Source organism: Protopterus annectens, chromosome 2.part1, assembly GCF_019279795.1.
Source record: "Protopterus annectens isolate FY-2018-M chromosome 2.part1, PAN1.0, whole genome shotgun sequence".
In the NCBI taxonomy this organism is placed as follows: Eukaryota; Metazoa; Chordata; order Ceratodontiformes; family Protopteridae; genus Protopterus; species Protopterus annectens.
In genome coordinates this window covers 777,520,654-777,541,464 of record NC_056729.1, presented here as the reverse complement: position 1 = coordinate 777,541,464, position 20,811 = coordinate 777,520,654, and the positions used below count along the sequence as shown (strand labels likewise).

General features: G+C 42.7%; 1 protein-coding gene across 1 annotated transcript in view; it reads right to left on the bottom strand.

Annotated features, from left to right (window-relative positions):
• CEP135 (centrosomal protein 135) overlaps positions 1-20,811 on the bottom strand; it is a 2,183,066-nt gene that overhangs the window by 1,329,245 nt on the left and 833,010 nt on the right. Inside the window, 2 exon segments of the mRNA XM_044062480.1 lie at positions 13,678-13,709; positions 16,536-16,550. Of these exon segments, the coding sequence (XP_043918415.1) occupies positions 13,678-13,709; positions 16,536-16,550 (47 nt within the window).

The following is a 20,811-nucleotide window of genomic DNA, read 5'->3' as shown; positions in this document are numbered from 1 at the left end:
CTTGGCATGAAGGAGGGATTGGTCCTGAGGGACACCCTGTCCGCATGAAAGATGATAAAAGGCTCCACTGTCATAAGGGCCTGTAATTCAGACACCCTTCTGGCTAAAGTGATGGCTAAAAGGAAGGCTGTTTTCCAAGAAAGGAATTTCAGCTCTGCAGTTGCAGTTGGCTCAAAAGGAGGTAGAGCGAGTTTTTCCAATACAAAGTTAAAGTCCCAGGCTGGCGTTGGGGCTCTCCTGGGTGGTCTTAAGTTTTTGGCCCCTCTGAGGAACTGCTTGAGCAGTGGATGAGAGAAGAGGGGTGGGTTCTGTGTTGTAATGAGTTGAAATGGCTGAGGCATGAATTTTGATGGAGGAAAAGGAAAGGCCCTTGTGGAGCATCTCTGTTAAATGTTGAAGAATCTGAGGTAAATTGGGCGCTGCTGTGCCCATCCCTTGAGTTTGGTTCCAGGAACAGAATCTTTTCCATTTTTCAGCATAAGAGTTGCTAGTACTAGGCCTCCTTGCCTCCATAATGACATCCAACAACTGCTTACTGAGCGATGGTAACGGAGAGATCAGGTAATTAGCCAGGCTGCCAGGTTCAGGGTTTGAAGCAGAAGGTGCAGAATCTGGCCCTCCTGCTAGGACAGCAGGGTAGGGGTCTGAGGCAGGTACCATGGTGCCAGCAGTGACACACTGCGCAAGGGGGGGGGGTACCAGTGTTGGCATGGCCAGTCTGGTGCAATCAGTATCGTCCTTGGTTTGCCCTGTTTCATCTTTATTAGTACTTTGGAGAGGAGAGGCAGAGGAGGAGGAAAGGCATAAATGGATAGGTTTGTCCAGGTGAAGGATAGGACATCCATTTTCCAAGCTTGTTTGTGGGGAGTCCTTGTGCAGAATTTGTCCAATTGGTAGTTCTGGGGGGAAGCAAACAGGTCCATCGCTGGGCTCCCCCATTTGTTTCTCAACATGTTGAATATCTTTGGTTCCAATTTCCACTTGTGTGGGTCCATGAGATTTCTGCTTAGTTCATCTGCCAGTGTATTTAGCTTTCCTGGCAGGAATTGAGCATGGAGGTGCACTTGGTAGCTCAAGGCTGTGTTCCACAGAGCCATGGCTAGTCTGCAGAGAGGGTATGAGTGGGTTCCCCCCTGCTTGTTTATGTACCACATAACAGTGGTGTTGTCCGACTTTACCATTAATTGTCCTGGAAGAATGTGGTCCTTGAAGGCTGTCAGAGCATTCTGTACAGCTAACATTTCTTTTTGATTGATATGCAGGTGCATTTGACTTGGGTTTCCATTTGCCCTGAATGCACTTCCCTGCCAAGTGGGCCTTCCATGCATAGTCTGATGCGTCTGTTAGGGCTTGGGCGGCAGGGGATAGAGTGAATGAAGTCCCTTGTTTTGGTGGCAGGCCTCTGCCCACCAAAGGAACTCTATCTGTAGGCAAGGTATGATGTGAATCATTGCTTCTAGATCCTGAGAATGTTGACACCATAGGCTTTTTAGATACCATTGTAGTTTCCTCATATGCAGTCTTGCATATGGAATTAGAAGAATGCAGGAGGTCATAAACCCCAAGGCTTGCAGTATTTGCCTTGCAGATAGCAGGGTCTTGGTGGCCAGTAGTTTGAAGTAGGCTGTCAAATGAACTTGTTTCTCTGGGGTTAGGAAAGCCATCAGGGAAGTTGTGTTCAAGCTTGCTCCCAGGAATACAATTTGTTGGCAGGGTACAAGATGTGATTTCTTTTCATTTATGGTGTACCCCGGACAAGTTAGCAATTTCTGTACAAACGCCCGATGATTCAATTGCATGTCCTGGCTTTCTGCCTGAATTAGACAATCGTCCAGGTATTTGTATATTTGAATATTTCTTTGCCTGCAAAATGCAATGACTGGAGCTAAGCACTTTGTGAATACCCTGGGCGCAGTAGATAAGCCAAAGGGCAGTGCAGAGAACTGACAGAGCATGAAGCCTGCTTTGAAGCGTAGGTATCTTCTGCAAGATTCCCCGATTGGAATGAGCAGGTAGGCTTCCTTTAAATCTAGTGTTGCCACTAGCATAGGAAGCAACTGGTGAAGAGTTAGCATCTTGAATTTTGGGATCACCAAAAATGTGTTTAGTATAGAGAGGTCCAGGATAGGACGCCAGGAGTTGTCTTTTATGGGCACCAAGAAAAGTCTTGAGTAGAAATCTTGTCCCTTTTCCTCTTCTGGGACAGTTTGAATAGCCCTGATACTTAAGAGGGAGAGAACTTGCTTTTGAGCCTCTGCCCAAAAAGCCTCTGCCCACTGATTTGATGGTAGATCTGGTCAACCGTTTGGGGTTGATAAGGTGTGAAAGTGGAATCTGTATCCTTGGGAAACTATATTTAAAACCCATTTGTCCTGGGTATTGAGTTACCAATTTTTTGCCTGCAGGGCAATCCTTCCCCCTAAAGGAGCAGTCAGTTGAGCAGGGCTTGGAAGTTTGAAAGTTAAGTCATTGGGGGAGTCTTACTACCCCTGTTTTGGGAGTGGGAGCCCCCCACTACTTAGTCCTGTGCGTACCTTGGGACTGAATCCTGGTTGTTGTTCTGGTTATGGGTTTGGAATGAGAAGGCCTGGAAGAGGCAGGAAAGGACCATTTCTTAGAGGGCCAATGCCTAGTAAATCTGGGAGGCTGAACTTGCAGGAAATCTTTAACCGTTTGCAGAGATTTAGCTTTTTCCTCCATCTTTTTAAGTACTACTTCTGCTTTGTTGCCAAACAGGCGGTCCTGGTTTAAGGGAGCATCCAGCAATTTAGCTTTAACATGATCTGGCAAAGATTGCTCCTTAAGCCAAGCATGCCTTCTAAGTACAGACCCAGTGACAGCATCCATGCAAGATGCCTCTAGTGAATCAAAACCACACTGCAAAGTATGTTTACCAACTTGTTCAGCAGAATGCATTAAATCCTGTAAATCTTTATTTTCAGCACAGTCAGGAATCAACATCATTTTCTGTTTAAGCAATCCAATAATATGCTGCTGATACTTTAACATATGAAACTGGCAGTTTAAGGCCCTAATGGCCAAGGTTGCAGAATTGTATACCTTCTTACCCCATATATCCAGTGCCTTGGAATCTCTAACAGAGGGGGTAGGAATTTTGGCAGTAGTAGCCTTAATGTCCTTGGGTCCCTGTGAAAGGGTCTCAGGGTCCGCAGTAGGATTTTTAAAAAGGAACTTGTGAGTGTCAGGAACCCTGTAATATCCATCTGGTTTCCTGGGAGCAGGAGGTAAAGAGTCAGGGGCCAAGCTAGATTCCGAAAAAGCATCAACAATATCCAGTACAGGGGGAATTGCTAAAGGCCTGTGTTGTGGCAGGAGTAAGAAATCCCCAAGCCTCTTTTTAGAGTCAGAGTAATCCTGGCTTTCCCATCAAAAATGTTCCCTAAGAGTATGCAAGGTTTCACCAAAAAAGAAATCCTCTGGAGGGGAAGTAGATGGAATAGAGTCCTCTACATCAGAATCCTCATAGGTAGATAAGGGTAAATCCTGGCCATCAGAGGAAACAGAAAGTTCAGAATCCTGATCAGAAGAATCATAAGCAAACTCAATCCTAGGTCTCTTAGAGGGGGAAGGGTGGCCTCCCCTCATTAAAGTAATAAGGTCTTCAGCCATTCTTATTTGTTTTTTAGGCAAAGAGGCCTGACCATGCTGTCTGGTCGTCAGTTTTCTAGGCATGCATCGAGTTTTAGGCCTTGAAGAAGACGGTTTAATATGCAAGTCAGTAGGCCTGAATACACCCTCAGAAGCCGGTGCCTGCACAGCGGCTCTGGACCCATCCAAGTTAGAGACATCCGCAGGTTCCACAGCTGAAGCATCTCACGGCATACTGGACTCCGAATGGGTCTCAGTAGAGGCCTGCGAATCGGAAGTAGCAGGTATCAGGGGCTGCGAAAGCACCTCAATGAGTGCCGGCTAACTGGCGACTAGCTTAGGAGAAGTGGCGTAGGCAGCTTTGGACCTTTGCGGTCCGTCTCCGTCTTTATCTTTGCATTTTTTCAGAATGTCAGTAGTCGGGTGGCTTACCGAAGCCATATCCGGGTAACTCGACCAAGTACCAAAAAATTTTGAAACGTAAATATACAGACGACTAATAGTTCATTGCTTAAATAAAGCACAAAACTGTCAGCGATGTATGTCGTGGTCAGGGCCTATACAAGGAATACAGTACGAATGAAAATCTTTATGAGGTATTTGCTTTCCACAAGAAATACAATTATTGACTTTTACTGACATCGGTTTAGAGCAAGAAAACGTTTCCCCAACGGGGTACTTAGCTTAGTTGAAGACTTCGGTTCTGAAACTCGAAAATGAAAATTTTAGGAGTTGACCAACCGGCACTTGCCAACTGCTTTTGCTTTGGGTACCGCACGGCAAGAAAGACTGATGTAATGGAGTTGGCTGCATGCTTTAGACCGCTGACTACCTGACATCATGGAAGATGAGACAGCAACCGACGCCGGACGCAAGACTCTGATAATCAGGCCGACTGAGGGCTACTGCAAGCAGATAACCCAAATGGGAACTCTGCAACAGTGAAACACGAAGAACATCTGCAAAAATCAAAAGTTGAAAAAAAAGAGAAACTGGCCGAGCATGACACTCCTCAAGTAGAGTATTTGCAAAGAAGTGGTATTTGAAGACAACACACAGAGAAAACCTAACATTTTCTGCTGTACCAGAGAAACTGGAAAGAAACAGACTGCATTAATTTTATGAAAGTATAGATAAGCAACTGGACTGGTACTGCACAGCAGGATTTGTTAATTGAGACAGCACACTGTATGTATGCTCCAAACCTGGCCATGATAAATATATGAATAAATGCAACCACACCAGCAGAAAGAGTTGCTCCTATCAGAAATATGACAAGAAAGAAAGGTATTAAAAACTGGGGACATCAGAGAGTTTGTGGAAAATGATTATTCACGGTATACCACACACAAGAGAAGCAAGTCTATCACAGCAATCAGAGAATGTCAAAGAAACTGGTGACAGATTCAAGTAGCTGTATCCAGTTTTCTTCAGAATATTTTTTTTTCTCCTGGAGGATCAAATACATTTATGGATGCAGAACAAGATAAAGGAGGAAATAAAGTTTAGACAAAAAAGGGTGAGCCACCAAGCAAAAGGGGATTCTGCTTCTCATTCTTCTGACAGTAGTATTAAAGTCCACCAAGCAGACTTGAAATCATTTTTCCCTCAGGGTAGATGGCAAATATTGGAGGTGTGATGGAGCAGAATAGATAACTGGAACATGTTTTGCGAGTGCAATGCCTTGGCAGACTTCAAAAATTCCCTACAGAGTACTGTCAGAAATATTGGGTGAGCAAATGGGTGTAACTAAGGAAATTATTTCTTTTGAGCTGGGATACATGATCTGAATTGCCTAGACATAGTAAGGTCTTGCTAAATTTAATTCTGGTGGCTGCCAAAAAAGCAATTACTAGAAAATGGAAGTCAAAGTCTAAAACAACTGTATTTGAAGTACTGAATAGTAAAACAGAGATAAAAGAACTGGAAGTGGGATCATGAGAAAAGGGTAGGAGCAAATTACATAGATAAAATAAAAAAAAAAACCTCTCGGAAATTTATATGCAGGATAAGGTTTTGGAGGTGGTTTGAGATTTAAGGGAAGGCAGGAAATGAGCAATTTATGTAATGGTGGATTGGTAATACCTATACAAATAAAACATATGTGATGTATAATGTTTCTAACTAAAAACATGTTAATATGGTTTGCGTTCTTTTATATAAGTGTATGTTTTCCTGTATCTTAAGTGATAATTCAATAAAAGTGTTAAAAACTGTTAAAACACTGAGGTAAGCCTTGCTGTGACCCTTTCGCTTCCCAGAGTGACACAAAACAACAACTACTACTTTCCCTTACTCCTTCAATGTGATGGGGGAGGGGGGTAAAATACCTCAGGAAAGCTGTGGTCCTTAAGTGGCTGATGGAAATACCCCATATTTCAAATGATAGAACCAGAATTTGGGAAATTGCTCACCCAAAATCAAGACATGCCAACACCACTGTTTTCAAATTGAAATTAAAACATTTAAACATACAGATAACATCTGGATCAATGTTCTATCCCAGTTAACAAATGAAACTAAATAATAAAAAATAATATTAAAGAAGCCCAAACAGAGACTTTTCCACTGCTCCAAAGGAAGATACTTGAGTGAATAAATAAAAGTACATGAATTGAATAGAAGAATAAAGAGTATCTTAGACTTGAGCCAGAGACAGGTGGTGGGATATGCAGAGGATCAAGAACAGCAAAATTGTGAAATTAGGAAACAAAGAGTAGACTATAAAGCATCCATTTCATTAAACATAAGAGCAGACATATTGAAGGTGGCTTTGCAAGAAGTGGTACCTGAGAAAGACTGGAATTTGGTTGTTTATGTTAAATTGGTGGGTGACCTATAAAGCATATACTCCACTTTATTTCATTAATGTTTACAAGGAACTTACACAAGTGCATGGATTGTGCTATCCCTAACAGAACCAAGATGCTGTCCTCCAAAAAAAGGAAGCCAATCTGGTGGTTCCCTGCCATAAACAAACTCTACGACAGAAGAAAGAAACTGTTGCAAAAAGAGAGTAAAATCCCATGATTGAAGGAACTTCCTTGGTCAGCCTCAGTAAGAAGCTGAGATCCCTCATAAAATCCTCCAAAGCTAGTTACAAAAACAAAATCGCCACAGATTCTAAAGACAACCACAAAGCATTATATAGCGATGTCAAGAATCTCAATGGCTACACTTAGATCTGCTCGGTTACAACACAATGGCACTAAATATACAAAACCAACCGATATTGCCAACATCCTGGCAGATAGGTTGAGTGCTAACTTTAACCCCTCTCACCCCCTAAAGTGCCCATCTCTATACCGGAAGAATGCAAAGTTCCTGTAATCACGACTGCACAGGTAAAAACTACACTCTCCAAAGCCAAAAACAAAGCATCTATGGAACCTGACAACATCCCAGGCTGTGTTCTAGATGAACTACAGAATGAACTGGCACCCCACCTAAGTACCATGTTCAATCATAGCCTCACCTCAGGCTTTGTGCCCAATGAATGGTGCACAGCAACGGTTATCCCACTCCACAAAGGGGGAGCCACCACGGACTTCGGGAACTACAGCCCCATTAGCCTAACGAGCCTGGTCTGCAAGGCCATGGAACCTATCATGGAACTTCTAAACAAAGACATTGGTAATCTGCAAACTCTGCACCCCACCCAGTCCACGTTTGTAAAAGGCAGATCATGTCTCCTAAACCTGATAGACTTCTTTGAAGCAGTCACGAAAGCCGTAGACGAGGGTAAGGTGGTTCACACAGCCTATCTAGATCTCGCCAAGGCTTCTGACACCATGCCCCACTCTGGAATTATAGATAAACTCACTAAACTAGGTATAAATCCCTATGTCACAAGATGGGTTGCCAACTGGCTCAATGTCAAAACCCACAATGTGAAAGTAGCAGGCTCCAAATCCGACTTCAGACCAGTGACAAGTGGAGTACCCACAGGGTTCAGTCCTGGGTCCTTTCCTGTTTGCTATCTACTTTTCTGAAGTACAGACCAACACAGAAGGTCTTTGGCTAACGAAGTTCACAGATGACTACAAACTAGGAGCCATAATCGAAACTCCTAACAATGTGGGCATCCTACAAAAGGGCCTCACTGAGAGATGAATGATGTCAAAGCCATGGCCTCAAGCTCAATGCCAAAAAGTGCATTGCCATCCCCTTTGGTAAAAACTCTGTACCCATGAGCTACCACATAGGTGGTAGTCTAACACCGAAAGTGTGATAAGAGACCTAGAGACACAGGTGGACAGTAGTCTCTCCTTTGATAATCACATCACCACAGTAGTCAGCAAATCCTTCTACGTGGCACACCTCATCACAAAAGGTTTTTCATCCAGGAAAAAAAGAGGTCATTGTTCACCTCTACTCGTCACTCATTAGACCCATTATAGAGTACAACGCCCCTTTTGGTAGTACCTCACAAGACATCTACAACAACTGGAAAGGCCGCAGAAATACCTCACAAAGATGATTACCAGCCTCAAAATGATGCCCTCCGCAGACCATCTCAAAAAACTACAGCTTTACTCCATCGCATATCGCCTACTCAGAGGCGATCTCTGCCTAACATAGAGAGCTATGTCAAACCCAGAGCTGATGGACATGCTCCACTTAAAGAAATCCCAATCCCTCCGAGCTACACACTCTAGGTTCCTAAACCTCGTCACCATAATAAACAGAACATGCTGGAGGGATAGATTCCTGTCTAGGGGGTGAGAGGGGGGGTAAAGTTAGCACTGAACCTATCTGCCAGGATGTTGGCAATATCAGTTGGTTCTGTATATTTAGGGCCATTGTGCTGTAACTCAGAGCAGATCTGAGTGTTGCCACTGAGATTCTTGACATAGCTATAGAATGCTTTGTGGCTGTCTTTAGAGTCAGTGGCAATTTTGTTTTTGTAACTAGCTTTGGAGGATTTTATGAGGGATCTCAGCTTCTTACTGAGGTTGACCACGGAGTTCCTCTAGTCATGGGATTTTACTCTTTTTTTGCAACAGTTTCTTTGTTTAATTATGAAGGGTCAAAGGCAAGAATTAAGATGGGAGAGTTCCTCTCCAACAAGCTGCATTTGAACAGAGGAAACAGGCAGGGGTGAACACCATCTCCCCATTTTTATTTGCTTTGGATTTAGAGCCACTGGCAAAAAAAAATCAAATAAGTGACTCAAATATTCAAGGATATAACTGGTATGATAATCCAAAAAAGTTAATTTTTTAGACAGTTTCAAGTCTTTTTAGGATATAAAATAAGTGAAGACAAAACAAAGGCTATAGTGATAAATTATTTACCCACACATTAATTCAGCTATATCCTTATTCATAGGGATTTGAGAAGTATTTTGGCATATGGGTTAAAAAGAGATTTTTATTACGGCAATTAAGGATATGCAGGAGAGGCTAAACAAATTGCAATACAAAAAACTGAGAATCTGGAAGCGCTTGAATATGGATATGAAAAGTAAGACACAGTGAAAATGTTTCTAGTCTCTTTAGTTTAATATTTAGGTTAAATATTTTTACCAACCAGAGGAAATTTGTGGATCATAATTAACAGAGTTGAAAGAATTTACTTGCGAAAGTGAGACAGCAAGAGTTAAGTGGGATACTTTGATTCTACCTATAGAACAAGATGGTTTATGATTATCTGATTTGATGGGACATTATAGAATTATGTAGTTAATGCTCATATACATAACATAAAAAGAAAGTTATAAATCAAAGTAGAAAGAGATGACAATGAAGGGGGGGGGGTCGAGGAGTAAGGCAAGTGTAGGATTTTGGATGCTAGTCCTTAAGGAAAATAACCAACATATAGATTATTATATTCATGAAGCAGCAGCAGAAAGGATTCCAAGTAGTAAGCCAATATGGGAATGGAGAAAGATTTTAACAATAGGAAGGACTACAAAGTAAGGAAAAGAAAACAGGCAATAGGGAGCTGGAATTTACTGGAGAAACTTAGCAAATAAACCAATGTACCAGGACCAAATGACCACAGAGGGAAGAGTAACAGAGTGGCATAAAGCCAAGCGGATGTGGCTTGCAGGTTAGACACTGCTTTCCCTATCAGCTATTGATAACAGCAGATAGGGAAAGAGATGGGAAGAAAGGGATAGGGGACTGCAAAGTTAAAGACTAGCTCAGTTAAGAGTTTTTAATTAAGTCTATAACATTAAATTAAGTTAAAAAGGGATAATTAGTAGGGCATATAAAATACTATATAACTATAAGATTCAATCAGAAGAGGATAGAAAAGACTGGGAAAACAGAATGGAAAGGCAACATAAAAAATACACAGTGGGGGGATACTGGGATGGTTTTTGAATATGCAAAAAAAGTCCAGAAGGTTTGGATATTTTTTTTGGAGGTGCTTGCATAAATATTGTTATACCCCAAACATATTTCAGAGAATTTTTCCTCAGGTGGATAGCAAATCCTGAAGTGTGATGGGATATAGTAATAGGAACATGCTTTCTGGGAATGTAATGAGTAGGCAGATTTCAAAAAGGTCCCTCTAGAGTACTTCATCAGAAATGCTGGGGAAGCAAATAGTTCTAAATAAAGACATTTTTCTTTTGAGCTGGGATACAAGATCTGACTTGCCCAGACATGCTAAGGCCTTAATGCTCCTGGTTGCCAAAAAGCAATTACTAGACAATGGAAATAAACGCCTAAACCAACTATAATTGAAATACAGAAACACTTTAAAGGAGATAGAAGAACTGGAGGTGGGATCTTTAGAAAACTACATAGAAATAAATGAATTTGTAGGAACAATACATGCAAAATAATGTTCAAGCGGGTGACTAAGGTTTAAGTGAATGCATGATGTGAGCAATATATGTAAGGTTTGAATGAATGATCATTATTAAACATGTGTAATGCAAGAAAATGGAAAATAAATTTAATTTGCTCCTCACCACAGCTGGATTAGCCAAGACACCAGAGTTATACAGTGTGCTACCTTCCTACTATCACTGGGGAAAATCCTTGAAGGTATACAACTACTTTCTTGAAGAGAAAATCCAGATTAAGATAAGCAACCAAAGTGTTCTCAAGCTGAGGTGCCTATCTAGGCAGACAGGATTCTCCCCTCCAGAGGAATAAGTTAGCCAAAAGTAGTTTTCAGGAATACTGTTTATTCCTTGGATGGATCAGCATCCTCATTTTTATCTACTGATGATGTCACTATGCAAATAACAAACTTTAATAATGTGCTCAGTTTTTGGTGCCATTCAAAGGGGTACAATATTTGTCAGCCTGGGAAGATGTGGTTGACCGACCATGTTGGTTTGCTACAGATGGTCAGCTACTGTCCCTTTTTTTGAATATTGGCTAAAATTCTTGTCCAACCCATAGTGACTTTTTAGTGATTGTCAAACTGATAACCTTCAGATGTAGCAAAACCAACCCAAGAAAAAGTACAGTTGTGTACCTACCATAAATGTAGATGTTAGAGTGCATTCACTGTTGCAGTCATTACACTTGGGGTTATCCTGCTGGCAGGCTACCCGCAGTCGGCCCGAGTTCCAAAGTCTAGGTCCGGCGTCGGTTGCTGTCACCTCTTCCCTGACCTCAGTGCGTCAGGGGTATAAAAGATGCTACTGATGCCATTTTCTTCAGTTTTTATGTCAAAAAACATGCATGTACCAAAATAACATTTCCTTCATCTACAGGCAAATACATCACATAGGTTGTAGAGAGTTGAGAAGTACAGAAAAGACCCAGCAATGAAAAAGGGGGATGGGTAACCTGGACTGCAACAGTGAATACACTCTAGCATCTACATTTATGGTAGGTACACAACTGTACTATGTTCATCGTGTTTCACTGTTGCAGTCATTACACTTGGGTTGAATCCCAAAGCTGAGGTTGGGTAGCTGGGCCTAAATAGGATTAGGAGAGGCTACCAGGCCCTGCAGAACTGCAGTGGCAAAGCCTGCTCTGGATTTAGAGTAGAGAGGCAAGTGGTAGTGCTTAGTGAAAGTGTGCACTGAACTCCAGATTTCAGCTTCTAAAATGTCTTTGGTTGGTACTCCTCTGAGAAAGGCTGCTGAAGTGGCTGCTGCTCTGGTAGAATGTGGCCTTATGCCCTTAGGCACTGATTTGCCATGTTGTGCAAAGCAGAAGCGAATGCAGTGTCCTATCCATTTTGAAATGGTCTGCTTCGAGATAGGCTTTCCTTGTGATCCTGCAGCATAAGCTACAAACAGTTGCTCAGTTTTTCTGAAAGCTTTTGTTTTGTCCAAGTAGAAGCGTAGCTGTCTGTGTCTCTCCCCTTTATTCTGGGGGTTTGGATAGAAAGTTGGCAAATTAATGGTTTGGTTAAGAGCCACACTGGAAACCACCTTTGGCATAAATGTTGGGTTTGTCCTTAGAGAAACCCTGTCCTGATGGAAAATGATAAAAGGTTCCACTGCCATTAATGTCTGTAACTCTGAGACTCTTCTTGCTGAAGTTATTGCTAGGAGCAGAGCAGTTTTCCATGATAAGAATTTTAGATCAGCTGTGTTGGCTGGCTCAAAAGGAGGTAGTGTGAGCTTTTCTAATACAAAATTGAGGTCCCAAGTAGGTATTGGTGCTCTTCTTGGTGGTCTTATGTTTCTTGCCCCTCTAAGGTACTGTCTTAGCAGTGGATGTGAAAAAATAGAAGGTTCCGTATTGTAATGAGCTGAAATGGTAGAGGCATGGATTTTAATAGATGAAAAGGATAGGCCTTTGTCCAGCATCTCAGTTAGGTATTGTAAAATCTGAGGTATATTTGGAACAAGTGGTTCGAGTCCTTGTGCCTGGTTCCAAGCACATAATCTCTTCCATTTTTCTGCATAAGATTTCCTAGTGCTGGGCCTCCTGGCTTCTAAGATGACATCCATAACAGCTTTAGAGAGAGGTGTGGTCTGAGTGGCTATACTATCTGCTATGCAGCCAGATTTAAGGTTCTGAGTTGACCGTGTAGAATCTGATTGTTTTGTTGAGTCAGGAGATGAGGAATCTGAGGTAAAGGCCAGGCTGGGCCTCGAGACAAGCTCTTTAGGATTGGGTACCAGTGCTGGCATGGCCAGTCTGGGGCAATCAGGATCATTTTTGGCTTCTCTTGTCTGACTTTTAGGAGTACCTTGGGAAGAAGAGGCAGTGGAGGGAAGGCAAAAACTGTCAGGGTTTCCCTGCTGAATGAAAGAGCATCCACTTTCCATGCTTGTGGGTGATGAGTTCTTGTGCAGAAATTTCTGTAGTTGGCAGTTGTGAGGGGAGGCAAAAAGATCTATGTCCGGGCATCCCCATTTCCTTGTTATCATGCTGAAGACCTGTGGATTTAATTTCTATTCGTGTGGATCCATGAGATTTCTGCTTAGTTCGTCTGCCAGTGTATTCTTCTTTCCTGGCAGGAATTGTGCCTGCAGATGTACTTGATAGGTCAGTGTTGTGCTCCACAAAGTCATGGCTTGCCTGCAGAGGGGGTAGGAATGTGTGCCCCCTTGCTTGTTTATGTACCACATAACTGTGGTGTTGTCCGTCTTTAGCAATAGCTGTCCTGGATGCAGTAAATCCTTGAAGGCCATCAGGGCATTCTGTACAGCTAGCATCTCTTTTTGATTGATGTGAAAATGCATTTGTTCCTTGAGCCACGTGCCCTGAATACATTTTCCTGCCATGTGTGCCCCCCAGGCATAATCCGATGCATCTATTGTTATTGTCTGCCTGGCTGTGGGTAAGGTGAAGGGCTGTCCCTTGTTGTGGTGACAGGCCCTGGAACACCATCGAAACTCCTGTTGTAGACAGGGAATTATAGTCACTATTGTTTCCAGGCTGTGGCAATGCTGAGTCCAAACACTTTTTAGATACCATTGTAGTTTCCTCATATGCAGTCTTGCATATGGAATTATTAGAATGCAGGAAGCCATGAAGCCCAGGGCCTGCAGAATTTTTCTTGCAGGGAGCTGGGTCTTTGTTGCCATCATTTGAAAGTAATGAGTCATTTTCCTTTGTCTGGCGTGAGATAAGCCATCTGGGTAGTTGTATTTAAGCTTGTACCCAGGAATATTATCTCTTGAGAGGGCACTAGTTTTGATTTCTTTTCGTTTACTGTGTACCCTAGGCAAATTAATAATGTTTTTTACAAATGCCAGATGCTTTAGTAGAATGTCCTTGCTCTCTGCTTGAATAAGGCAGTTGTCCAAGTAGGGATATATCTGAATTCCTCTTTGTCTGCAAAATGCGATTACTGGTGCCAGGCATTTTGTGAAGACCCTGGGCGCAGTAAATAAGCCAAAGGGCAGTGCAGAGAATTGGTAATGCATTGAGCCAGCTATGAATCTGAGGTATCTTCTGCAAGATTGTCTGATTGGGACATGCAGGTATGCCTCCTTGAGGTCCAAAGTAACCAGCCAAGCCTTCTTGCCCAGCATGGGTAGAAGTTGCTGCAGTGTTAACATCTTGAATTTTGGAACATCCAGGAAAGTATTTAGGGTTGACAAGTCCAGTATTGGTCTCCAGGCTTTGTCCTTTCTGGGAACCAGGAAGAGTCTTGAGTAAAATCCTTGTCCCTGTTCTTGCTGTGGTACTCTTTGAATAGTTCCCATGTCCATGAGAGCAGCAATTTCCATTTGTGCCTCTGCCCATTGGTTTTGTGGCAGGTCCGGCATACCTTTTGATCTTGGAAGGGTGTGAAAGTGGAACCTGTAGCCCTGAGAAACTATATTCAGTACCCATTTGTCCTGGGTAATTTTGTGCCAATTTTGTGCGAAAAGTGCTAGCTTTCCCCCTAGGGGTGCTGCCAAAAGGTAAGTGATTGGCCTTTTTAGAGGAAAGTCATTGAAACTGTTTCCTATAAGGTTGTGATCTGTCTGCTCCTCCTTTGGGGGCAGAAGCACCCCATTGTTTAGGTCTGTAGGAGCCTTGGGGCTGAGATCGGCCTCTTGGGCGTCTGTATCTATCTCTTTGTGGCCTGTCTGACACCTGAAAGGACCAATTTTTTGAAGGCCAGTTTCAACTAAACCTAGGTGGTTGAACCTGTAAGAAATCCTTTACTGTCTGCGTAGATTTTGCTTTATCCTCCATTTTCTTTAACACTTCTTCTGCCTTAACACCAAACAAAGTATCATGCTGTAATGGAGCATCCAATAATTTTACTTTAACATGTTCAGGTAAACTTTGTTCTTTTAACCAAGCATGCCTGCGAATGAGAGCCTGTAACTGCGGCTCTGCAAGAAGCCTGTAATGAATCAAAACCACATTGCAGAGTATGTTTTCCCATTTGTTCAGCTGCATGCAATAATTCCTGCATTTCCTTATTGTCAAGATTCTCTGAATTTGTACGCATTTTCTGTTTTAACAAAGGCATGAGGTACTGTTGATATTTAAGCATGTGAAACTGGCAGTTTAAAGCCCCTACAGCTAAAGTAGCAGAGGTGTAAACTTGTTTCCCCCATCTATCCAGAGCTCTAGAATCTCTATCAGAGGGAACAGGGTTTTTAGCAGTGGAAGCCTTAACCCCTTTGGGACCCTGAGAAATTGTTTCGGGGTCAGCAGCAGGGTTCTTATAAAGAAATTTATGAGAGTCAGAGACCCTGTAATACCTGCCTGGCTTGACTGGTGCAGGGGGTAAAGAATCAGGAGACAGACTGGATTCAGAAAAAACATCAACTATATCAAGCACAGGGGGGATAGCCAGGGGCCTGTGCTGAGGCAATAAAAGGAAGTCTCTGAGCCTTTTTTTGGATTCTGAATAATCCTGGCTCTCCCAATGGAAATGCTCCCTCATGGTGTGCAGGGTTTCCCCAAAAGAATAATCCTCAGGCGGAGAGGCTGAAGGTACAGACTCTTCTGCATCAGAGACCTCATAGGGAGGGAGAGAATATCCCTGATCAGAAGAGGAATCAGAGGAAATAGAAACCTGGTCAGAGGAATCATAGTCAGTGTCTTGCCTAGGCCTTTTGTCAGGAGAGGGATGGGAACCCCTGATTAAAGTAATTAGGTCTTCGGCCATTTTAAGCATCTGTTTCTTTGGCATGGATGACTGTTCAGGAAAATGCTGTACTTGTTTCCTTGGTCTTTAATGGTGTTTTTGACTTTGCCTTGGCTGCTGTAGTGGGCTTAATTGTAAGCTGTGAAGGTCTGAAAACACCCTCAGAAGCCGATGCCTGCTCAGCGGCTCCGGACCCATCTGAGGGAATATTTTCCGTAGGCCCAATACCTTGTGTATCCAGAGGCCTAGTTGTCTCCACGTGGGAGTCGGTTACGGCCTGTGGCTCTGAGGTAGCTGGTGTCAGGGGCTGCGAAAGCGCCTCACTGAGAACCGGCGACTGGCATAGAAGAGGCTTCATCGTCGGTTTTGGACCTCTGATGCCTGTCCTTTTCCTTGTCTTTGCGTTTTTTATGCATTCCGGTCGTCGGTTGTTCCGACGGCATAATATAGTTAAACCTTCGGCCAAAGTAACATAATGCAAAATCAAACTGACATTTAATAGTGCGTTTGTTGAATCTAGCACAAAACCGACAACTAGTAATGTCGTGGTCAGGGACTAGGCAAGGAATACAGTAAGAATGAAAGACCCTATGAGGTATTTGCTTCCCACAAGAAATACAACTGTTAACTTTTACTGACATCGGTCTGGAGCAAGAAAAAGTTTCCCCAACGGGGTACTTAGCTTTATTGAAGACTTCAGTTCTAAAACTCTATTTCGAAAATCTCAGGAGTCAGCCGACTGGCACTTGCAAACTGCTTCGGGCACCACGCGGCAAGAAAGACTGAAGAAAATGGCGTTGGTTGCATCTTTTATACCCCTGACGCACTGACGTCAGGGAAGAGGTGACAGCAACCAACGCCGGACCTAGACTTTGGAACTCGGGCCGACTGCGGGTAGCCTGCCAGCAGGATAACCCTAAGTGTAATGACTGCAACAGTGAAACACGATGAACATTCTTAAGGTGTTACTTCTCAGTGCCAGGAGTCTAAACAAGAAAGTCTACCCCCTGCAAACTCTCCTTGCCCTGGAGGATGCAGACATTTCTGCACTTGCATAGTCATGCTTTAAAAGCCATGTAGAGCACCTCAGCAGTGTAGTGTATAATGCCTTCCAAAGATTTAGACAATCTACTACACAGGGAGAGACAAAAGGTGGTGTTAACTCAAATTACATCAAAAACAAACATCTCACGGCTGCTAAAAATAATAACAGTAATACAGTCTTGAGCTTTTCCACGTCCACATTACCATAGGCAAAGTTCCATACCATATCCTTGCAAGCTACAGGTCTCCCAGGTGATGAACCCACAGCATACACATAAATGCACTGGAGACGCACTCCATTCAACCCAATACAATATTCATAGCAGACTAACTTCCCCAGTATAAACTGGGAATCATACATGACCTAAAAAATGCAGGCCCAGTGATTCCTTGACTTTGTAAACACAAACACCCTGAGCCAGGCAGTTTGTATGCCAACAAGGGGTGGTAACATCCTTGACCTGGTCCTTACAAACATGGCAGAATGCTGCACCCCCCCTCCCCAAGTAATGTCTTCACTGGTTAGGTCTGACCCTAAAACTGTCTCCTTTGAAATAAAAAATGAAATCCAAGACCTTTTAGGATTTATTCTAGGCCAAATGTCCTGCTATAAAGTGACACCCTAGCACAATTTCAAGCTACCTCAAACCTGGAAAAGACCACTGCCTATGGACAATTGGGTGAAAATGGAGAATATTGGACTGCAGTAGTGTTTGTGTACTGCATAAAATGTTACTGCACTAGTGCACTTTGACAGCTGCTCATTGTTGCTGTAACAAGTTAAACCTTATCACAAACAGTATTTTATAAAAAGCCATGTTGGGGGGGGCAGCAAACAAAGTTTAAAAAAAAAATCAGTAGTGACGCTAAGTGATCTTTCACTTGAAATCCTAATATAAACATTTCTATGGCTCAGCCTTCCTACAAAATGGCCTTGACTTTGCCCTATCCCTCAAAATATTTGATGTTCTGGTAAACCACTGAAAATTAGTTAGTCAATGTCGGACATTAGAACTTCCAAGTTCAGAAAATGTGTGTTGATTGCAAAGCCATTTTGTGCTATTGACTTTTAATGTCCATGATTTTACCCCCTATTTTTGACCTGTCGCTCCTGAAACTTTTGGTTTTCTGAGAAATAAACAAGGCGTACAGTCACTCTCTAATGTCAGACATTAGAATGTAATACTTCTTAATGTTCGTAAAATGCATGCTGCTGTTTTATTAGCTTTTTAAGTGGATTAAAAAAAGCTTCCCAAGTGTTATGTTGGCATTGGTAATGACGTAGGCAATACTGGCATCTTCATTCTTGAACACAACTTATGCACAAGTCCAGTGCTCTCCATTATCGCCCAGAATTGTTCATTAAAACCCTGTACAATCATGCTAATGGCTATTGTACCCATCCAGAATAAGCACAGGGTAAACAAATAATCCATCCCAGTAGAATACCAACATCAACTATAGCAAAAGGAAGAAAATCCTGGCAAAAGTTAGGAAGTGCAATGCCCAGCAAGGAAAAAATTCCCTCATCATTCTAAATAGGCAACTCAAGGGGCTAATTAAGTCTACCAAAGTCAAATTTGAGGTAAAATAGCCTCCCAGGCCAAGGACAATCACAAGGCATTCTTCAGCTATACCCGTAACCTCAAAGGAAATACAAAACAACATGAAGAACCAATTATAAATGGAGCAACCAAAACGGAGCCATAAGATAAAGCAAATCTACCTGCCAAAAATATTGCTTCACTTTTATCCCCTTCTCCGAACACACCTCAGGAAATACCCACAACCACAACTCCCCCAGTTATCACTAGGGGATAGGTCATCAATGCACTTTTCCAAGGGATAATATCCCAGGATGCTGCCTTAACAGCATGAAACAAGACGACCCATCAGGACAACTAGAATCAATATTTACTCATAGCCTACAGACAGGCTTTGTGCCAAGCAAACGGAGGACTGCAGCTGTCATCCCTCTGCACAAGGGTGGGCCATCTACGGATCTGGATAACTATAGACCCATATTCCTGACTAGTCTCATATGCAAAGACATGGAAAGAATTATCAAGGAAATAACGAACAATGACCAGGAAACCTTCAGGTACAGGATGAAAACCAGTTTGGTTTCATTAAGGGCAGGTCATGCCTACTCAACCTGATGGCCATCTTTGAGAAGGTCAACAAAGGAATGGACAAGGTTAAAATCTATGTACTGCCTACCCTGACCTGGTAAAAGCATTTGACACAATACCCCTCTTCAGCATTGTAGACCAGCTCATGAAATTAGGTATAAATCCTTATGTCAGTTGGTGGGTAGCCAGCTGGCTCAAACATGTGGTCCAAGAAGTTAGGATAGGGGAGTCTACCCCAACAAAAAATGCCAGTCACTAGATGAGTCCGTCAAGGCCTCATGCTGGGGTGGTTTCTTTTTGGCATCGACTTTCTGAAGTCAAGGCCAACATCAAGAGCCTTTGTCTGATAAAGTTTGCAGACTATTGCAAACAAGGCACACTCGTAGACTCGCCCAAAGACACAAATACCCACCAAAAAAGCCTGACAAAGACCAATAACTGATGCTAAAGTCACAGTCTAAAATTAAGAAATGCACAATAATACCTTTAGGAAGACTACTACTGCTGAAAATGACCACATTGATAATGCACTCGAGAGTAGAAAGAGTGGTCAGGAATTTGGGAACATATGTAGGGTAAAATTGCTGTGGACCATCATGTACCTACAGTAGTAAGGAAATCTATCTATGTTGTGCAACTTAGTAATGGTATGGACTCTAGACCCAAGGGTGCTACCGTTCTACTGTACTCAGCCCTTACCAGACCAATCACTGAATATAATGCCCCCTTCTGTAGGTATCTGATCAGGCATATGCAACAACAGTAGTGTTCAAAGACGTTCTGCACAAAAAGAATACAGGGTGTAAACAACATGCCCTACATGGACCTCCTCTATTACTTCTTTCTGTACTCAGTCTGCTGCAAACTGCTGAGAATCAATCTTTGCATGCCCTACAAAGCATCCTCTGATCTCACTCTGGTGGGCCTACTGCATATCCACACAAAGAAATAGCACCACAATCTGCAAAATAAATATGACATATTGGAGGGACAGGGATGTGTCTCAGAGACTATCCCTTTTCAGGAAAGTATGGTTGTGCAAGACCTTTACCATAACAGCAGATGTTCTACTGATCACTGTTGTAATATTCATAACAGATGGGTTTTTGTTACTGACATCCAGCTGAAGTCCTAAAGTTTTACCTTCCTGAAGGCGTACATCCAATGTATGACTGCAATTCATGTAGGTCAGGGGGTATGAAGGATGGATGGACGTGCCCAATCCTCAGACTACCTCCAAGCCAGCGGCCTGAAGACAAATGACAGGGGAAACTGGTAAACTAGGAGGGGTGTAGTTTGAACAAGTTTGAAACTCCCCCCCCCCCCCCCAAGAAAGAATATACGTACATAGATCCATGTGTGTGTGATCCAAAGGCATGACAGCAGGGGAGAAGGAAGGGGAAAGTAATACTGCAACAGTGACCAGTAGGACATCTACTCTTATGGTAAGTTCTTACACAACTGTACTACGTCCTTACTGAAATCACTGTTGCAATATTCATGACAGGTGATTCCCAGAACTCAAGAGAAATAGAGAGAGAGGAAAATAGGGTTGATGGCTAGGATGAAGAGGAATTGTCTAGGAGAGAAGTTTGATCTGGTAAAAAGTCGGTCTAGACTTGGAGAAAGCATCAATTTTGTAGTGCTTGGTGAAGGTGTGCACAAGTAGGCTGTGTGGCTGCTTCCAGGATGGACCTGGTATCAACAACCTTGTGGAATGTACCAGAAGAGGCAACCACTTGAGTGCAATGTGTTTTAGGGCAGGAAGACAAGGATTTACCATGTTGTGATAGCAGAATGAAATAGCCTTCAATATTCAGGATGCAATGCTTTACTTTGAGACTGGCTGACCCAGCATGACATCCATAAAAGAGACAAATAGTTGGTCAGTTTTCCTGATTGTCTTTATTTTGTCCAAACAGAGCCTCAGCTGTGTATGAATGTCTAGGGCGTGTAAGATTCTTTCCCCCTTATTGTGAGGACTGGGAAAGAAAAGTAGGTAGGTGAATGACTTGATCGAGGGATAGTTCATTCTCTACCTTAAGCATAAAAG